This window comes from Argiope bruennichi, chromosome 4, assembly GCF_947563725.1.
Source record: "Argiope bruennichi chromosome 4, qqArgBrue1.1, whole genome shotgun sequence".
NCBI classification, from domain to species: domain Eukaryota; kingdom Metazoa; phylum Arthropoda; class Arachnida; order Araneae; family Araneidae; genus Argiope; species Argiope bruennichi.
The window spans coordinates 20,756,177-20,771,151 of record NC_079154.1 but is presented as its reverse complement, the minus strand read 5'-3'; the positions used below and the strand labels follow the sequence as shown (position 1 = coordinate 20,771,151).

Sequence of the window (14,975 nt, the reverse complement as noted above, 5' to 3'; positions counted from 1 at the left end):
ATCTCGTACACTACTATAAATTTATGAAGTTTGTTGTACAAAATTAAAGCAGCAGTAATTTTTTTTACAACAAATTATGTATAATGCATTAATTATAACAAAAAAAAATAATTGGCATTAAAATATTTTTATAACATATTGTACATTTGAAGATATTTCACAAGAATTTTGTTCTCCTACAAAAAAAAAAAAAAAAAAAAAAAATGTATTTGAAATTTTTTTTATGTATCTTGATGTATGGCCCCTATTGATAAATTAGAATTTTTTTTAATTCATTGAATCATGCAAAACTTTTTTTATAGCCTGCATGTGGTTTCAACAAGTCATTTAGATATTTCGAAACAGTATCTATATGGAATATTCATTTATTTTTATCTAGTACATTTTTTATTCAAAGATTTTGTAGTGAGAAGAAAAGATCTAAAATTTTCAGAATTTTACAAAAGCAGGTAACTAGAGAATGCAGCTGTTGCTAAACAAATAATCTAAATATGGGTTGATTTAGTATTATTATATATTAAGAATCGTCAAAAGGGCAAGTTTCTTATATTAAAATTTAAATGATATAAATTTGTTAGGAATTGTAGCTAAGTCCGTATTAAAGATTTTTCTGTCATGACCAAAATTATCATATTAGAGAAAATTGTTCAAATTTGCAATTTTTGGCACAGGAAATAAAAAAGATAGTCATAAATTAATTGATATATTTTGGAGGTTTAAAAATTGTTAATAGCATTTCTTGGTTTGTATTTTTGAAACAAAGGTTTGAAACAAAACTCCAATTTAATGTTGCATGGATCCCTTAGATACAGAATGTTAAAAGGCTTTCTAATTTGAAGAGAGTGAAAAAAATTGGAAATGCAGTTAATTTACTTTATATATGCCTTCATTTGTAGAGTTTTAAATAAGTTCTTTAAAATATGTATTTGTGACGAATATAATTAAATCTAAATACAATGGCCAAAAGCTCATTTCTGTTATAAAAAGAAGAAAGCTGTTCTTTTTGCTTTTGTGAATTGTAAATTACTACAAGAAAAAGCTTAGACTTTAGAAGGAGTTTCAGAAATTAATTTTTTATCAAAATATTCAGAAGGTCAGATCTTATTAAAAATTAGAGATTATAATTAAAATTCTGATTGTTCTATTCCTAGACAAATCATTGTTGAAGGGAATTTTTCTAGAATAAAAATATTGTGGTTGAAAACTCTTTAAAGAAGAAACTTTTGTTGTAAAGCATTTGGTTTTAGATGAATTGAAAAAATAGGATGAGGTGGGAAAATTTCCAAATTATAAAATAACTTATGCAATAATAATAATAATAATCTTAATCTAAATATTGTCAAAAGCATCAGCAAGATTATAATCTCAAAATGAGGAAAATATAAGAAAAAGAATTCTTTATAGATGAACTCAAGATTTAAAATGAAAAGGGTAAGAATGAAGAAATTGATTTCTGTATTGCAAAAAACCATTAACAAACTAATTACAAAGGCAGAGAAGAAATAAGATGTTTGGTGGATAGAACATCCAAACAGTATTTTAAAAACTGGTAGACCATCGAAGCAACTCAAAAATGTAAATTAAAAGCATTTTAAGTGCATTCTGTTATCATTTACTTTGTGTAACTGTAAATAAAGGTTTGTTGATGTGTATCTGTCTCTTGTATTTCCACCCCCATTCTGCCAGGTGCTAGTTAGAAGTACAATTGGAGATTCTCATGAAATTAACATTTTTTTAGGGGATTTTGTTTCAGCTAATGTGTAAATACGTATGTATGTGAAGTGAATATCCAGTAATAGTGTGAAATCAGCAATTAGTAGTAGCCATATTGTAGCTAAATTTAACAGGCATTGTAATATTGAAAACCATTTTGAATTATATATATTGGATTATTAACTGTAAAATGAGCATAATGAGTGTCTTTAATGTTCATTTAATCATCAAGATTTAAGTAAGCAAGAAAGTAATGGCACATTTGAATATTAATGGTAAAAGTATTTGACTTAAATTTTTACCATTTGCATTTTTATGCTTAAAATGTGTCATTTTATGCATTTTGTAGATTTTTTAAAGATCCTTGAAAAGTCTTTGGTTTTTTTTTCTTGTTAGTAAGAGAGACTTGATAATTGTAGCCAATTGTACTGATGCAGAAATATTGTGCAACAGTTTGTAAAAATATAAATATTAGCAAAGATATTATGTAACTATGTATGTATAAAATTTTTTTTACTATACTTTGATGTTAAATTTTATGCTGGCTGATTTAACATTTTTCCATCCTTTTTATTTCAGGGCACTGCTTTTGCGGAATGTAATGCTAATCCATCTAATGCAGATATGAATATACCTAAATTATGGGCAAATGCTGTTGAATTTCCAAAAAATTCAAAGAAGGAGTATTTTACTTTATTGAGGTAAATGCAAATATTCTTTTAAAAATACATACATTTTGTTTTATGAATAGTAATAGTAATACTTTTTAGATAATATATCTTATATTATGCCAGTGTCAGTATTTTTTCTAAATTATGCTCCTTGATTAAATATTTCTTTGGGCGCCAATGCACATTTTCTCAACTTGAGTGTCTTTCAGAATTCTGAGAAAAGCTATGAGAAAGATAATTTTTAAAGCAATTTTAGTTTGGCTATGAAAACCCACATAGATGTTCTGTTAAGGTAGTTTTTAATAGGTGAATTTGGTAGAATTTTTTTCTACTATTTAAACTTAAGAAGTTGATGTTTTGAGTAAAAGTTTTTAGGTAGGATATTAAGGTTTTTGAACTAGAGTAACTATTTACTATTTGTATAGGGTTAAGTATATTTTCTACTTTTGTGTACAAAAAAGACAATTCAAGCATTTGGGATATCTTTTACTTCAATGAAAATTTCTAAAAAAATTTTGTGTGAAATTTAAAGATTTCTGTCTGGTAACATCATTTCATTTGCACCATGAAATATTTGGTACTTATGTATTAATTGGATACTTTTGGCTTAATTGCATGTCATTGGCAAATATAATCAAATTTGAGCTGTAACCACCATTTCATCTTTGACATTTAATTGCTAGTATGTAGCTAGTTCATAAACATTGCTACATACACAAAGAATTTTTTTCTTGATATTGTAAGTAAGCATGATTTCTTTAATATTATATCACGAATCTAAACATCATTTTTCAAATACTTCTATAGTTTATGATTATAAATTGACAATACAGACAATAGATTACAATTTCTTCCCTGAATTAAGAAATGATGCATTTTTTTAACTTGTGATTAAAGATTGCAAAGAACCAGATTTCAACATTTTATATATTCTTTACATCCATCTTGATATTGGTTTATTCGGATGATATAGTTGTAATTGAAATAACAAAGGATGTATGCAAATTAATGACTTGAGATATCATGTTGGTGTATTGACTGTGTTTGTCTGTGGTATTAGATTAATATGTAATTATATTAAAATGAAATAAATTATTAAAGTATATTATAATTAATCATAATACTTAAAAACAAAACTATAATGTGTGATAAGAAACAAGTGTGTGTGTATTGAATTTTTGGACTCTTAAAATTACTATGCTTAAAAAGTTAATAATAATTTTTTTTTAAAAAAAAAAGCTTTTTTTGTGTGTGGACAAAATGCATATTTTATTCGGTATTTCTTATGTTTGCATTTTTATATTTTCTATAATTTAAAGTCTTTTACAAGTCTAAAAAATAAAATTAAAAAAAAATAGATATTGAAGGATTTACTTAGCTTGAAAGATAATAGGTCTGATGGTGGAATGACAGGTTGTCTGATGGCAGGTGTGCCTACTCTGAAGATAGTATGGGATAGTAGAAATATATATGTTAGGCTGAAAAATTCTCTAGAACAAACTATTAGAAAATTTATATGGCATTAAGAGTAAATTGTGATTGTATTATAAAATTAATATTACAAATTAATTTTTAATATTGCAAAAAATTATCCTGATTGAATGAGGACAAAATAAAAGTCTTAGATAATTCGTGTTTTGTTCAAATACTGGAAAGTTCTCCAATCAGTTCCAAATTTGTATTGGATGTTGAATATAAAATTTTGAATCAGCTTATAAGTCTACATTGTATCAAAATGTGTAAGGTGACAGTTGGTTTGGATAAGATTGCTTCTTAATGATAAATATTTAAAATCCTTATTCTTATATTTAAAATTTTTAGATGTTGTACTTGCCAGAAATTTAATGAATTTTGGATGCATTTTTCCTTATATGTTTAAGGAATTATATGTTCAGTGATTATGGTTACGTCAATAATTAATAAACATATAATTATATTGATAAGTTATTAAGGATTTCTTCATATTTATTTAGATTTGAGTTATTGATAATCCTAATATCATTTAAGATGCTTTCTCTATTTTGCCAACAACTATGCTTTGCTTTTATTGTTTTCCACTCAAAATTTTCAATTTCTGTAGACCTTAATATGATCTAGATTTATTAAGAATATCAAAATTAAGAAATAAAAACTTTATCATTAAAACAAATTTGAAAGCTCTTTTAAAATATAACTATGAATACATTTTTTTAAAAAAAAATTGTTTTATTATCAATGGTTGAATTTTTTTTCTTTCTGTTCAAACTCGGTTACTTTGTATTTGTTGCATAATTTAATATTTGTTCGTTGATGATAGGTATGTTAAGGTACAATATTATTCGAGTTGATATTTTGTTTGAATTACTTTATGTAGTAAACCCCATGCAATATACTTCCCTATTTTTCAATTTTAATATTTGGCTGCATAAAATAGTTTTTAGATCAACCAGTCATTTTGATTATCTGTTAGTTTTAGTATTAAAAAAAATTCGTAGAGAACTTCATTATAAATTTTAAAATAACAGTATTGTTATGCAATTGCTAAAAACTTACTGTAGCTTCAGTAAAAAAATGTGCTTATGTTATTTTTTATATTTCTTATAAAAATATAGTATATGTATGTTATAAAAAATCTTCAGATAAGGAATAGATTAGATTAAACAATTAATTAATGCTTATTTTTTAAATTTGTTTCCTAGCTGATATATCTGACGCTAATCAAAATGAAAATTGTAATGAAATTTTTCTTATTATTCGATATTAATAAAGAAAGTTATAAAAAAAACTTATAGCACTACAAATGTTATAGTTATTTCTTAAGATCAGCTGCTGTTGGGTATGCAATATGAACATTACTTGAAAGAAAGTGAAAATAAATGAAATAATTGTACTTGATAGAATACAAAAACACCAATAAATGAATGTATTTCTTTAAAGCATATAATATATATTAAAAAAATATTGATATATTAAAAAATTTAATTTTGCAGCTATCATATTTTTATGTTTTTGTTTCAATTCATGTATTTTTGAAAATTTCCTTAATTTGCTATAAAAATTGAACGACAGCATTATAGATATGAGTGGGAATCCCTATTGTCTCTTGGCAACCATATTTAATGACCCAGTCTACCATTGAATCTAATATCATTTCCCTGCTTGTATTTTTAGGCCTATAAAAATATTTTTTTTAAAGCATAATCTGTACATCTAGACTAATTTTATAAAAATTTATTTTTTGGTCAAGCTGATCTTACTATGAGGTTTTTGAATTTTGTATTTCAGTGCTGAATTATTTGTTATAATTTTTAAAATCCACCTTATCAGTTATTTACTTAACCTCAGATGCTATATGTTTCCTACAAGAAAATTTCTTATTGAATTGACATGAAATATGCTTTCTAAATAGATCTGTAGGAAAAGTAGTTACTATATTTGTAATAGATTTTGGTTCATCCAATAAATTACGTTAATTGATTATTTAAGAGTTTTTTTTTAAATTTATTATTTGTGGTTATTAAATTTTAGGTAGGTATCTCAAATTTTCTTGTCTTTCAGGCGAACACTTCTTTTCATGTTTTCATCAAAGTGGTCAATGTATACAGATAAGGGTGACTTGCTGTGTGCTTTTAAGTACCATTACCGTGCATTCTCGACCATTACTGAAAACGTCGCTGAAGTTTTTAAAGCTGTACTTGAAATCTTTAAAAGAGATCCTTGGAAAAATTCTTTTTTCTCATGGAATGACCTGTTTGATGGAACAGTTACAGTTTATGATAGAAGAGGTAAGTATTTTTTTGTTTATATACAAATATAATGCATTTAAAATATTGATTTTATTTTTAAATCACTTTTTTGACAGGAAAGTGGTTAAATAACTAAAAGTTAAGAAATTGCTTGCTGATTATACTTCGATAAAGGAATATTAATGTGATATTCTGAGAAAAAAATTATAGTAAATTGGAAAAAGGAACTAACTTTCCAAATTTCTAGAAAAATATTTTAAATATCTCTTTGACAGAAACTTGGCATGGTCTCATCTCAAACATTGGAACAACTTTTAATTGTGTTGAATTCCATATCATATTTAGTAGGTTGCCTCCAAAGAAATTCATTTATATTTTGCAGCAGTATCATGTTTTTAAATTTAACAAAAATATCTATATAAAAAAAATTGAAAATCCTGAAGTACATTCAAATTTTATAAAATTGCACCCTCTTAATAGATTTAAACAAAAGTAAGAATGCATTTTCCTTAACACTGGAAGGATTTATTGTGCTATTAAAAAGTTATTGCAACCCTCTAAAAGAGGTGAAATAGGAATTGAAAAAATTAACTTTTAACTTTTGCCATAACTTCTAACAAGTCATCACACAAAAATTATTTTTCACCTTTATAAAATTTTAAAAAATCAGTTTTTTAGTAACGTAATTTTTGAAAGAATACTTTTAGTGGAAGGATATCTGTTTGAATTATTAAAGCTACACTTTTTTATATCTTAAAATGTAAAAATTTTTGTAAAATAATATTTTGTGGGGAAATTGTGTAAAATGCCAAAAATTGCATAAATGTTAATTCATTTTTAGATTGTAAAAATTAATAGCATTTTTTTTTTTTAAAAAAAAGAGAAATTTATTGCAATTATTTTTGTTGTTACGTTAAAGAGCATCTGCTGAATTCCATTGTAATTGAAAAAAAAAAATCCAAATTTATGTAAAAATAAACAAACATCTATCTTTATACAGAAATATATTTATTTTTATAATTGCAAATATTATACAATATATATTTTAATCAAAAGTTTATAGTTCTTTCATGTTTAATTTTAATTATTTACAATTTGTTATTATATACAGCAAAATAAAAACCTTGATGTTTATTTAGCCGTATTTTGTTTTGAAATTTTTCAATGTGCAGTACATTTTTCTATCTTCTGAGCTATTAGTATTTTGTAATTCCCATTGTTTCTTATTTATCACCATTCAATGAAAACTCGTAATAGTGGTTACAGTCACCTGAAAATTAATTATGATCACTACATTAAAAAAATATCTCATGAAACTTAAAATTATTTCTTTAAAAAAATACTTAATACATTATATACCATATTCCGAAAACTTCAAATTAACTAAATATAAATCTTAGAAATACTTTTTGTAATATTAAAACTATTGCAAATAGATTTTTTTATTATAATTTTAATTGATTTTCAAATTTTGAGATTTGTTCTTTTCTTTTTTTCAGTTCAAGATTATTTCGAATCTGAGCCTGAGGAGGTCGTTTTAGCTCGTGTTCATGCACTTGTTTTTCGGAAAAGAGCTAATGATGCCATGTGTCTTGCTAAAACATCCTTTTTATATCATAGCCGAATTGCTAAAAACTTCCGACCATCTAGAAGGAGAAATTCCACATCAGATGTCAGTACAAGTGGTCATGCATCAATAGATTGGTTTCTTTTTATTTTGCTAAAAACAAAGTCCCTCGATTTTATTGTAAATGAGGTAATTTATTTTGGTGTCAATTTTTATGAATTCTTTTTTTAAATTAATTTTTATTAATTAATTATCTTTGAAGTATATTTCTTGACATTTATTTAAAATAGTTTTTTTGGATCTTGCATGTTTTTATTCCAGATGCATTTTCATAGAATTTTTTTTAATGATTTTAAAATACTAAATCAAGAGTTTTCTTCTTCTCCTTTCCCATAACCCTTTGCTGTACAGTGTTCCACTTCTTAGGATATTAAATTCAATTGGGGGAAAAAATAGGCTTAAAATTTAATTAAATTTTTTTTAAGTAATGGCGGATTGTTTAAATTAAGCAGATCCATAATTTTCAGCTACAGCATGCTATCTAAAACCATATTTTTTCACGGAATTTTTTTAAAAAAAATTTGTAGTAAAAAAATAAAGTATTGTTTTTTTATTGAAATGTAAGAGATTTGACTCATTTTGCACTTCACTGCAATGCCCACTTAGTTGCTCTTTTCAGAGCTCTAATGGTGCAGATGTTCCAGCTGATGGAACACAGGAACTGGAGAATCAAAACAATAAATACTGTCTTCACAAAATTTAACTTGCGTACTCCTTTAGGCATAAATAAGTTTCCTAAAACTTTATAAATTTGAGTTTAAAATTTAAAAGGAAGTTGTGCCACAAAGGGTTAATGCAGAACGAAACAAGTGAAATATTTCTGGACATTTTACTCATTTGTATTTAATAATCATTTAAAATTGTATAAAACTATTTCCTTATGGAGGAAAAAAAAAAAAACATGCAAGTCTGAATTATGTATTGTTGTCAAATTATGAATAAAATTATGTTTGACTTGAAATTGTAGAAACTTAATTTTTTAATGAGGATTTATATTATTTATCTTTCAAGTTGAAAATGAAGTTCTAGTCCCAGCCTTAGAGTTTTATCATTTAAAAAGTTATTTTTAGTTTACTTAGTTATTACTTATTGTATTATATTGCTTACATATTTTATTTACATTACTTATTGAGAAACTCTAGATGTCTTCTATTTTATATAAAAGAACCATTTCATTATTTGTGATTAAAAATTGCAATTTTTAAATTGTTTTTCTTTAATTCCTTATTGTCAACCTTTTGCATACCTGATGTATTTTAAATTTTTTTTTAACCACACAGATGAAGTTAACTATATATGACATTACTAGCTGTTTTATTTAACCTGTTTTCTTGTAATTGATTAATTGAGTTTTGATGTAAGTATGCGGCAAATCTTAGTTTGCTTGTTAAGGAGGCCAGTGTAATTCAAATTCAAATTTTTTTTAATAATTTGAAATATGTGCAATTTTGTTAAATTTATATAGAACTGTCTAATTGTATTGGTGACTTCTTATTTTTTCCATTTAAGGCTTTTGTTATTTCATTAAATTAAAAGCATTTAAAGTTTAAAAAGAGATTTTAAATTTATGTATAATGAAACATTACAGAAAGTAGTATATCAGCATTGCTATATTTTAAAATTTTCTGTACTGAATTTCATATTCCACCCCTTTCTTTTCCTAGGCCAGACAGCTTGAATGTCATGAAGGAGTTGAAATTGTTTGTCGGTTGTGGAGAGATCCAAAAAATAAAAAAATTTCCTATATGTTGCTGCAAATTTTCCTTCTTCAAGATCTTTTAAAGACATCAAAATACTGCTGCACAAGAGTAAGATTTAAAATTTCCATTTTTAATATTTCTGATTTGTTAGATCCTGTCTCTTATAATATCATTATAATAATTTATGATCTTTTGCAAATTTTGCTCATAATTGTGTATGTCCTGAAAAGATGTCACAGCATTCCATAATTTTGTGTTTTAATTTCTTCAAGGTTTAAAATTTTTTTTTTTCAATTTTATGCATGTTTCAATAAAATTTATACTCTTATGAGAGTAATCCAATAAACACATTAGCGACTGACAACTTTTTTGAGGCTTAGAAAGGCCAAAGGAATATTCAGTCCTGGTCTATTTATTTACACAAGATTACCGTGGTTCTTGAAAATCCTAAAAACTCTTTAAATTTTATTGTGCAGTATTTGGGGCCTCAAAGGAATACTTAATTTTTCATTAAACCCATAAAACCTTAAAAAATAAGCAAAATTTATCAAAATTATTTGAAACTTGTGTAATGAAGAAAAAGGGCCATGTCTAAAAATGTTGCTCTGAGATTTTAAATGGCAATATATTACAACAGTTTTCTGGAAAAAGATATGGTCCATTAAGTCCAAATGCACTGTCTAATTACTGCTGTGATTAGGAACACTACTGTGTAGCCTTTTTTGAAAACCAGTTGCTATTAGGCATAGATTATTTTCTTCACCTCCTCGTAATTTTATTTTTACTTTTTTTCTAATAATCAACTATTTTTATATAATTTAAAATATCACAGAACATTATCTTTTGAATTTTTTAATATTTTATTTATAGAATATATTCGGTCTGAGATTTTGGACAGATAGAAATCAACTTACAGTCGCTCCAAGCCAAACTTGGACATCAAAGTACTAATACAGTCAAAATTTGTAAGCTAAAAATGATAAGAAATTTATTTAAATGAATTTTCAATAGCGTATTTATTGCAATTATAAAAGCAAATAACAAAAATTATAAATTAATTCGTTTTAACGAAAAATTATGGCAAAAAGCAAAAATAAAAGGAAAAATAATGTAGAAGCCAAACTTTGGACGATAAGAAAATTTTAAATACTAGTAAATATTTCAAATGAATAATTGTTTTATATGCAAGCCCTTGTTTTTATAACCATTTTAAAACACATAGGCATAAATTTTTTCACAAAAATTAATTTCAATATTTCCTCATTCCTGCAAAAATACTCTTTTCAATTCATCTTTACAGGAAATGGGGTGTTCTCAGATTTTTTTCTTCAGGTAATTTCCTCAATTTTCCTCAAATTTTTGATGGAATTTGTAACGGGGCTTTAGGGTGGAGTGTCCATGACGTGAGGACAATTATATTGAAGCCAGGAACGCACTCGATAAGCTTTATGTTTCGGGTCATTATCGTGATAAAATCGTCAGTTGTTGGCAAGAGAAAGTTTCAGCACACATTTTCGCAAATTTTTCTTTAAAATGTCGAGGTATATACATTCTGATCCATTCTCCCTTCAATAAAATACAGGGTTCCTCGGCCTGTAGTTGAGGACGAGTCCCTGACCAATACTGATCCACCACCATGCTTCACAGTTGCTTACAAATTTTTTTGTGCGAAATTTCTCTTTCGATTTTCTCCAGACGCAAGGCTTGCCATCGGGTCCAAAAATGTCTCAGCAGTAAACAAGATATTTTTCCAATAAGAAAAATCCTTGTTTTCATGTTCCTTGCGAATTTAAGTTCTTATTTTGCGAATTTAAATCTTAGTCTTATTTCGCTTACTTATGAAAAGCTTTTATCTGATTTTTTTCCCTCATTGAGATCTGCCTTAGTGCACAATTTTATATTGTTCATGGGCTAAATTTTTTACCTAATTCCTTTTTAGCAATAATAGATGGGTTTGGTGCACTAAGAAATGGATTTGCTTTTACTTTTCTGATTAAATATCGAACATCTGCTTCTTTGAAAATCTTATTGTGGGCTGTCTTAGCCATATTTTCCACCTGATTATTGGTTTTAAAGCATTTTATGATGTCATTAGCAGTTGAATGACTTCTGTGGATAATATCTGATATTTCTGGCACATACTTTCCATTTTCAGCATGCTTAATAGCCAATTTTCTTACCTCGATGCTCGTTTGGCCTCTTTGCCCTGATATTTTAATTAAATTATTATTTAATTCTACAATAAATAAAAATAACACAATTGGAAAGTTCCCCTGAAGAATTATAACATTAATCATAAAAGTGGCAGTAATTTTTACCCAAGGGTGCAATTATTTGATGCTTAATTGTGAGATGTCCGAGTTTGGCTTACGGACTCTTTTTCACAAATTGCAATTTTCACTTTTTCTAAATTTTTAATTATAATTTATGAATTGGCGCTATTTGACTGTGTTTTCAGTTGTACAATAAATTCACTGTTAAAAAAACCTTTTAGCGTTTTTTCTAATTCATTTTAGCTAAAATATTTTGGCAGAACAAGTTTTTTTCCTGTGCTGTCCGAGTTTGGCTTGTAACAACTGTATATTGTCATTTTTAGAAAATTCTATTTTTTTCCTTCAAGGAAATTGTTTAAAAAATCGTGCGGATATGATATGAAAACATTATATCATAGCACAAACTTTAATAATAAATAATTGTAACAATAAACCTTTTAATTATAACACATCTTTAAATTTCAAAAATTTCATTCAAAATAAAAAAATATATATTTCCATATTTAACTTTTAATATTTTATTCCTGATATAATTAAGCTATTTCAACATCAAACAGCTCGCTGGAAAGGCATTTTTAATTCCTATAGCTGTTCAGTTTGAAGTTTTTTCCATTGAATAGCTTTTTATTTAACTGTGAAAAGTTGTAATCAAGTTGGGTGTTCCGACTTTTGTAACGACTCCCTCTACCCCTAACCCCCTCCCTCCAGTAACAAATTTCAGTGCAAAATTGGAGGTCTATTTTGGAGAGCCAGTTAAAAAATTAAACCAATAAAATGGCTAAGATTTTGACACTTTTCATAATAATTTATTTAGTTTTGGCTTGGGAATTTTATCAATATGAATGGGATGTTGTCATGGGGGAGTTGTCAGTCTCCAATCTTTTTTCTCTGTGTACTTTGAAGAAAGGAAATGTAATAAGCAGATTGCAACACAAGAAAGAAATCTTCAACAGGCCCAGTAGTGTGAAGATAATTTTGTTAAATCATAAAGTATGTCTTCACGATATTTAGATGCAGAATTGTAATAGTTAAGTGTGAGAAGAGTTATTATTCATTTAGTTCTTGTATTTGGCATTGTTCCAATACATGCAGAGTGCTCTATTTAAGAATCTGGCTGATTTTAATTTATATAATCTAATATTTGGTAAACATGCAACCAATTCATAAAACAAAGCAAATGAATTTACACTTTTTGTTTTGTAATAAAAACAAAGGAGCTGAAACTAGATATGTAGTTTCAACTTTAAAGGGCCATTCCACTCCAAAAGATATTTTGCAAGACTTTGGTGTTTCTATGAGAAAAATTGAATTTCAGAAAGATTGTATTTGTCTTGATGGATAGTTCATTGTTAATTTGGAAATCCATTGACTTACTAAATAATAGAATGCAAAATTGTCTTTTTTATCTAATGTATATTATTTATTCAGAGGTTTGCTAATGAGAAGAGAAGATTGATTATACTTTAGATTTTTTGAGAAAGGGAAAGTTTCTAAGGATTTTTTTTTTTTTTTTTTTTTTAAAGGAACAAAATGGAAAAAAAACTTTTGTCTGTTGGAATTTTCGAAAATCAGCTAATTCATACAAAACATAAATGTCAAGGCTTAGTTTGTACTTTTATTTGTAAAGGGTTCTCCCCTCCCCCTTCAAATCTTTATACTTTTCTGAAATATTTATGTTTAGAGCTGAGGAGAATATCCAAACATGCCCTGTTATAACAAAATGAAAGCCATTCTTTCTCTTCTTGTGAATTATGAACAACTACAAATGTGATACTATTTTAATAGAACTAAGCAACCTTTTGAAAATAATATGCAGAAAATTGTCCACTCTAAATATGCTTAAAAAAAGGGGGGGATGGGAAAGGACAAATGAAGTTTACAATCTTAAAATTGTGAAAAACATAAGAAAAGAAAACACATTGCAGGTAAACTAAATTATTTAAAATCATGAAGGGCAAAATAGAAGAGTCTAAATATTAAATCTAAAATTGAAATTTGGTCTATACACTATATATACACACGCACACACACTACTCTGTATCTCAAAATATTTCATTTGAAGCTGATGTTTGTGTGTGTGTCATATTATCATTCATTTTGAATTATTTAAAATTATGTGACCTTGATCAGTTTAAAGATTTTGGAAATGGAGTTACAATTCTCCTTCCAATTAGTTTAGTGCTCTTCAAATAACTATTATTTGAGATGCATTTTGTAGATTTTAAAGAATTTTTATTTCTTAAATGAAATTAGTAAGACTTATGAATTTGTAACTATAATCTATTTAAACTTGTAATAGGAAGGAATAAAAGTATATATCCAAATTTAGTATTAAATCAAAGTGAAAGGCTTAAGTTTGGGGGGGGGGACTAGTGCCTAATAACTTTTTTAAAATGGAACTTTTAAAACTATTGCCTTTAAACTTGTTTATTAACTAAAATTTAATTTACATATGTGATCTTACTGATTTTTCAAATGGAAAATTGAAATTTTTTGATCAACCATTCATTCTATGATTGTAGTTAAATTTAAATATTTTATTTTTGTTTATAATGCATTTATGTTTTAAAAATTTGATATTCAAGCCTTTCATTATTTTTTTTTTCAGAAATTATATAAATTATTTTGCTTAATGCATGAAGAACTTCACTCAAGTCCAAAAGAAATTGCAGAAAGTTGCTACAAATTGTTCTCAAAATATGCTCCTTCAAGTGCTCATTTCTACTTACTTGTTGATATTCTTTGGGGACAGGCAAGTTATGATTTTCCTAAGTTGCTTTCTTTGTAATGAAGTTTACTTCATGTAAAAAAATTGTTACTAATTTTTATGAATGTATTTTAATTAAATCTTAAAAAAATTTGTAATGCTACTTGATGTCTTTGGTGACTAGTTTCTTTGCCCGAATTATTGATCTTCCTTGAATAGGGATCTTTATAGGAAATGCAATTGAAAAACATGAATTTTATGAAGACAGTTTATTGCAAATTAAAAAGTATGTATCACCAGGTAAAAGCTGATTTGAAAGTCCTTCTATGAAGTTTAATATTGACAAAAGGCATACGATTGCTGAGGTCCCAACCGAATGGATTTTTGGGAACACGGCAAAACCTCTGCAGAATATTTCTAAATATATTTTACAATTCCATTAATTAGCTAAATAAAACAATAAATTTAATGCAGCTATAAAAAAAGTTCAATGAAGCATTTTGAAATTCATTTGATGGTTTGTTTACATTTCACTGTTTCCTTTTGATGACAAATAATA

At 26.3% G+C, this 14,975-nt stretch overlaps 1 protein-coding gene across 1 annotated transcript in view; it reads left to right on the top strand.

Annotated features, from left to right (window-relative positions):
- Positions 1–14,975, top strand: part of LOC129965357 (uncharacterized) — a 41,365-nt gene that overhangs the window by 2,839 nt on the left and 23,551 nt on the right. Inside the window, exons 2-6 of the mRNA XM_056079185.1 lie at positions 2,293–2,414; positions 5,922–6,148; positions 7,609–7,865; positions 9,401–9,544; positions 14,318–14,461. Of these exons, the coding sequence (XP_055935160.1) occupies positions 2,293–2,414; positions 5,922–6,148; positions 7,609–7,865; positions 9,401–9,544; positions 14,318–14,461 (894 nt within the window). The remainder of the gene's footprint in view (positions 1–2,292; positions 2,415–5,921; positions 6,149–7,608; positions 7,866–9,400; positions 9,545–14,317; positions 14,462–14,975) is intronic.